At 32.9% G+C, this 6,796-nt stretch overlaps 1 protein-coding gene across 1 annotated transcript; it reads left to right on the top strand.

Moving 5' to 3' along the window:
- Positions 1–1,192: 1,192 nt before the first annotated feature.
- LOC119674875 (solute carrier family 2, facilitated glucose transporter member 1-like) lies at positions 1,193–4,392 on the top strand. The gene is made up of 7 exons (XM_038086030.1): positions 1,193–1,201; positions 1,285–1,422; positions 1,495–1,655; positions 2,958–3,558; positions 3,656–3,868; positions 3,939–4,041; positions 4,107–4,392. Exons 1-7 carry the CDS (start codon positions 1,193–1,195, stop codon positions 4,358–4,360), a joined length of 1,479 nt encoding a protein of 492 aa, XP_037941958.1. The 3' UTR covers positions 4,361–4,392.
- Positions 4,393–6,796: the final 2,404 nt, after the last annotated feature.

Genomic DNA, 6,796 nt, shown 5'->3' with positions numbered 1-6,796 from the left:
TAAACAAACCAATCTAAATATATAATCGATTTATATAATGGATATTGAGTCAAAAAACAGGTTATCCATTTTGAAACCCTATAATCTATTGGAACTTACCATACATAGAAGACGCCATACAAGAAAAAATATATATATACATGCAAAGATTTGAAGACTAAACTACAAAGATAAGAGAATCAACTAGGATGATTGATTCGATTTTATGTGCCTTTTTATTTATTGAATATTGAAAAAACCGCTTTTTTACGTTACAACTGGATTTTTTACCATCAAAACTAAATTTTTTTTATTGTCAAAACCATTTTTATTGTTGTTAAAACCGGGTTTTTTTACCGTTGAAACCGGTTTTTTACCGTTAAATCTGTTTTTTTTTTCGTTAAACCTGTTTTGTTATCTTTGTTCTACTATTTTAATGGAAAGGCAATACTACACTGACAAGTAATAGTAGATGGAAACATATTTTTATAACAAAACCATTTGTACGTGGGAGCTTCAAGATTACCTTGTTTCTAAACCGGTTTAACTGGTTTTTTAGAATTACAAATCAAAAATTAATTTTTCCAATATATTATTATCATAGAGTAACAATGCTTCACTGTCAAATAATAGTTGATGGAAACAGATTTGTAGCTAAAACAGATTTACGTGGCAGCTGTGACTACTACTGACTTACTAAATCCAAACCGATTTGACCGGTTTTTTCTGGAATTTAAAATAAAAAACCAAAGCAACGTTTTACTTACAAGTAATAATTGATGAGTATAAATTCTATAGCTTAAACAACTGGTGGGTGGAGGGTGTTATTCGCTAATGGTTTGAAAACCGGTTTGACCAGTTTTTTTTAAAATTACAAATTATAAGCGGCTTTAGCCAGTTTTTTTATAAATTATGAACCGGTTTTTACAAGCGAAAATCGATTTTTGTAAAAAGGTGGAATAGTTTACTGTAGACCCTTTAGTAAACAGAGATGGGTTGATGGTCATTTTATTTACACCGGGCTGTAATCTTAAAAATAAAAATTATTTACTACATTTAATCGGAAGAAACTGCAATCTGTAAGTTTTGACAAAACCAAAACCTGCTGCTTTGTGTTCGTATTATTGTTCAATAGCTCTAACTTTAAGCCAAATTATTAAACTACTAATCCTATTAATAGGATCCTATTAATCCTATGTTTTTCCTGTTTAACATGAACATAGTAACTATTTGATTATATCGAATGATTAATGCGAATGATCCTAATGTTCTGTTTTATAATAATCTATTCATTGTAATAATAAGGCAAACTTGTATACTTTATTTAAGGTTATAAGCGGAGAAGGATGGACACCTTTACTTTTTATAGTCAGCCTTGCAACAACAATTGGAACAGCTGTGCCGGTTGGTTACTGCTTAGGATCACTTAATACACCAGCTGCGGTAATACAAATTTGTACTTCATCAATTTCAAAACCTTAGTGCCATATTTAAATATAATTTAATTGATTTTAGTTTATCAAAGATTGGGTGCTGGAATTATATATACAACGTCATGATTTTGAATTCAGTGAAAATGGTCTTGAGTTAGTGTTTGCCAGTATTGTTTCAATATTCTTGATTGGCGGTATATTTGGATCTTTTTTTGGAGCATATTGCTGTGATAAATTTGGAAGGTAAGAATTTAATATATTCATCATTTTAAATTAAATATTGTGTATCAGATGTAATTCTGTGGGGTTAGTAATGCACTATATCAAGGATGTCCAGTTCCTTACATTGTTAGCACATTTGTTTTTCTAATGTCCTTTGCTAAATGAATTTACACAATTACCTGCTTTGCTGCACTTCGTATAGCCATAGGTTAGGTTGGAATGGTGACCTTGTGTACAATGAAAGCCCATTTGTGCTCAAAATAATGGCCCGTTATGGTATCACAGGAATAACGTTGGTTCTTACATAGACAAGGTGATCAGTATACGTCCAACGCCGAAAAAAGTAAAGCCATGAATAACAAAACTTTTCATATAAATGTGGAAAAGCAAACGAAACTATCATATGCTATGTGCGAAGTAATTCCCGTCGATAAGAAACTAAGAAAACCGGTGTTGCTTTTACGAGCTTTCCATCGTATCTGCATGACTTGTAAATCTGTGCACCAGAGATGGACCAGAGATGTGCTACATATGAAAAAAGGTGCCTTTCTTATCTTATTGTTAAATCTGGTCAATTGGAAATCATAGAAGAGAAAACTGAGAAGATACGCAAACATGCTGTAATAATATAATTAAAAGCTTTGTGTTAAATAAATATAATAATAACAACGTGCTGTAGATATTATTTAAAGAAAATTAAAAACAATAGAATATCCTCAAATCTATAAAAGATTAAACATTTGAAGCAGTTAATCCTAAACTGACGAGAGCATGAGTATATAAACACAATCAAAGACCCTAGAGTATGTCTTTTACCAGTGTGTGCCTATGCGGTCAGCAATCTAATTATTGAATATTCCCTTAGGATCACTCCTGTTTGTAATCGAAATGCTCCTGTCACTTCTCCTAATAATTCCAGTACTCCTTAAGATTATTTATACTGCTAGCTATACTGATCTCTTTTTCTATAAGTTAAAGTAAAATGAAAGTATGTTTAAATCAGTCACAGATCAGTTAAAATAAACACATTTGATTTTCCCTAATATAGAAATTTTCGGTACCCAGACTAATGTTGAGTAAATATCGATTACAAAAGTTCGTTACAAATCAAAGCACACTAATTACTACCAAGAGTAATACTCTCAATCTATAAAGAGGGTTTCATAGATCTTCAACGTCGTAGTTTACGGTTCCAAACATAAAATCTTCAAATATAATGTTATCGTTGTTTAATGTTACATGTAATATTAACAATTTATTTAATATTATTAAATATAAATGTAAATATTATTTCATAAGTTATTCTCTTCATTTTATTTACAGGAAAGGTTGCTTGAATTTAAGCGCCGCGTTATTGGTAGTATCTGGGGTGTTTGTAACTTTTTGCCGAGAAGGAAAATCATTAGAAATGATTTTCATCTCACGATTTTTAGCTGGTATAGCATCTGCACTTATTTACACAGCACATCCAATGTATTTACTGGAAATAGCACCTCCTAAACTACGTGGAAGTGTGGCGGTATTTACTGCTTTTGGAGTAACTGCTGGTATATGTGTTGGACAGATATTCAGTTTTAATATTGTATTCGGTACGGAAGAGTACTGGCAATATGCACTTGGTTTTTATGCGGTTTTTGTTATTATATGCTTCTTGCCAACTTATTGGTATCCTGAAAGTCCACGTTGGCGTTATTTGATAAAACATCAATACGATATTGCAGAAAAAGAATTAGTGCGCTTACGTGGAACTGGACCAGAAGCACAGGAATGTGTAAAAAGCGAAATAGCCGAAATGCAATCGGCTAGTAAATCTACTGAAGAGAAATCAAGTTTTCTGAGTGTTTTGAGAAATTCGGACTTATTAATGCCGTTAATATTGGTATGCTCATTTCAAATTTGCCAACAACTTAGTGGCATTAATGCGGTAAGTCAAAAATTTTAAATAAAATATTTTATAAAATAATAAATTTTTAAATTTATATATGGCTTATTATATTGAGTTGTTCAACTTTATATCACAGATTTTCTTCTATTCGGTACCAATCTTCACAAAAGCCGGATTTTCTAGTTCGGCTGCTGAATGGATGAATTTTGGTGCTGGATTTCTAAACATGACTGTTTCTGGACTTGGTCCGTTTTTAATGTCAAAGTTTAATAGACGGCCACTCATGTTAATATCTTGTGTGGGATGTTTTATATCACTCATCTGTTTAGCATTTGCTTTGAACTATATAGTAAGTAATATAATGTGATATATTATGATATATATTGTGACGTTTTTGTATTTATTTTTGAACTTTATAGGATTTGGCCAATTGGTTACCACCTGCTTGCATTGTATTTATAACCACATTCATAACATTCTTTCAACTCGGTTTAGGTCCTATTCCATATTTTATTGGATCAGGTATGATTTTTTGTTTTTTAATTAGTTATAAACAATTTTTCTAATCTATTGCATTTATTTTATAGAGCTCTTCGAAGTAAAACCTAGGCCGGTGGCTATGTCGATGGGCAGTCTGTTCTCTTGGTTTGGTAATTTTTTAATTGGCATGTGCTTTCCGATTTTGCAAGGGGTCTGGGGTGCATTTGTATTTTTGCCTTGCAGTATTGTATGTGTATATTGCTTCTTGCTAACCTATCGTTACTTACCCGAATCCCGTGGACGTGATGCAGCTGACATACAAGTTTATATGAGAAATGGTTTTCATTCGAAATTGAGTTAAAATTAATTATTTAATTTATTTATATTTTTCACATAATTTAACATGTAAAATTATTTATTAGAATGTAGTAATATATATATTTTTTTATACGCTCTTTTTTGTTTTATAAATCAAGAACAAATTCGTTCCATCCTACTCATTATAAAGTTGACATAAAATATGAAAATAGGCAGACATAATAAATCATAAACGGGACACACTTTCATTCATAACACATTATGACACTATCTCTAAAGATTTTAATAAACTTGCTTTAATATTACTTGTGGCTTTTCAAGAGAAACTATAAAAATGATTATAAATTCAAATTATAAAAAATTGTTAAGAAAATAGCACCTGCTAAACAGACGTAGTGTGCGTCCATAAACGAAAATTGAAAAGTTGTATAGATAATGTACAACCAGCATCTCTTTGTTTCTTGAAGTATTTTATCTCCTTTAATTTTTTTTTTTTGTTTTCCGTATACAAATAAATTATTCCCCGTTTTCAAGTTTTCATTTTCCATGGAAAATATATTCAATTTTAAAGTCAATTATGACGAAATAAACAATTTTTTAAATAGAGTGGTCCATAGATGTCTGATGATGGACATTTGGTAATATCCGGAACAAATGTATAGTCAACCAAAAAGTTTAATTATTTTAAATTAAATTCTAGTTATTGGAATTCAACACTCTTATGCCATTCTATTAATTTTAAAATATTCCGAATATAAATAATTAAGATTGATAAATCCCAGTTCTTTGACTCAATTAATTCGTTTTCCTTTTTTGTCTTAGTAAGATGTCGTTTTGATATAATTGACATCTTTATATATATAATTCTTCTGTACGTGTGTTGACAGTGAACTCCTCCTAAACGACTCACCCGATTTTGATGAAATTTTTTGTGTGTGTTCAAGTGGATTCAAGGATGGTTTAAATTCACAATTTGGTACACTGGATAATGTTTTTTTAATTATTATACAGTTTTTTTGGTATCCATATACATTTATATTAGACATTTAAAACTTATTCATGCTTACTTTGATTTGTTTAAAAAGTTTAAAATCTCAAAAATGAATCGTTCAACTATCCTGTTGAATTTTTGAATTCGCTGGATTACCAGGAATGCCACCACATAACTTAAAATTAAAAGTTGACTCACCTATAATTATGCTGCGGAATTTAAATGCACCTAACCTATGCAACGGCATGAGATAGTAGTTAGTTACTTGTGGTGGAGAGAGGACGAATCCTCCTCAAATAGCTAAGGATGAAAGCCGTTTTGAATCCACAAAAACCTCGTAATAGTGGGTAGTAGATAGAGGGTCAAACTAGAACCAACCAGAGGCATTAACAAAGGCAAGAATCTGGCTAATGCTAATACTGGTGATATCGCTAAGTGAGTTGAAGAAAGGGGCCCCTAGAAACTTAAACCTAGTTCTGGCCAGGCCTGGACAAAAACACATCAGGTGTTCTGGTGTTATTTCTTCAAGTATTGGTAGACACGCACTACATGAGGTACCACAAGGAAGGCCAAGTCTAGCTCCATGCCGTCCTATGGACCAGTGACCCGTAAAGACAGATATTAGCTTAGAAATCTCAGATTTGTTTCTACAGATTGAGTCAGAGGTTTTATATTTGGAATAGATGGGCCAAGTAGCCCTTGACCTGGCTGCTGAGACAGTAAGGGTCCACTCACAATTTGCCTGTCGCAAAAAATGGTCACAAATCAACCTACGCCCGTAGGTGACAGGGGCAGGGATCGAAATAGTGGTATCCGTGGAAAAGGCGCCTATCCTAGCAAGCTCGTCAGCGCGCTCATTTCCCACAATATTAGAATGCCCGGGAACCCATACTAGAGTAACCTTGGACCTCTCACTTAGTTCACTGATAATAACCTTACATTCTTCTACTAATCTCGATGACAGACAGATTGCTGATAAAGCTTTAATAGCTGCCTGACTGTCAGTTAGAATGCAGACCTCTTTTCCCTGAAGGCGCATATTTAAAGCAAGAACACTTGCCCTAAGGATAGCAAAAACTTCAGCCTGAAATATTGAGATAGAATCTGAAAGGTGGTATGATTTACTAATCATTAGGTCCGTAGAAAAGATTCCGGCTCCAACGCCCTCATCCATTTTAGACCCGTCGGTGTAGATCGCTATCTTTTCTGGAGTTGTAAGCAATCCCGCCTCCCAATCTCCTCTTGAAGGAATTTTAGTGGCGAAGTTATTGTCGAATAGTAACCGAGGACATAGGTAGTCTGAATCCGTGGCATCATCTATCGGATAGAGTGATGCGATATTACCATGTCCTAAAGCACTCGAGCACGGCATGAGATTAGTCATAAAAAAAATTATGTGCAATGAAATTGAAACTATAATTTTGAATGGCAAATTTGAAGGTGAAGCTATTCTCCTGCCACGAATCCCAATGATCACTTCAGACTCAC

Source organism: Teleopsis dalmanni, chromosome 2, assembly GCF_002237135.1.
Source record: "Teleopsis dalmanni isolate 2A chromosome 2, ASM223713v2, whole genome shotgun sequence".
Classification (NCBI taxonomy): Eukaryota; Metazoa; Arthropoda; class Insecta; order Diptera; family Diopsidae; genus Teleopsis; species Teleopsis dalmanni.
Note: the sequence above shows the minus strand (reverse complement) of the source record. Positions and strands in the feature narration are given on the sequence as shown.

What these genes read in the sequence shown, in the direction of transcription:
- LOC119674875 (XM_038086030.1), top strand. An exon ending in TGCTGTGATAAATTTGGAAG is followed by an intron (nt 1,656 to 2,957) that starts GTAAGAATTTAA and finishes TTTTATTTACAG; the next exon opens with GAAAGGTTGCTTGAATTTAA. An exon ending in TCCATATTTTATTGGATCAG is followed by an intron (nt 4,042 to 4,106) that starts GTATGATTTTTT and finishes TTTATTTTATAG; the next exon opens with AGCTCTTCGAAGTAAAACCT.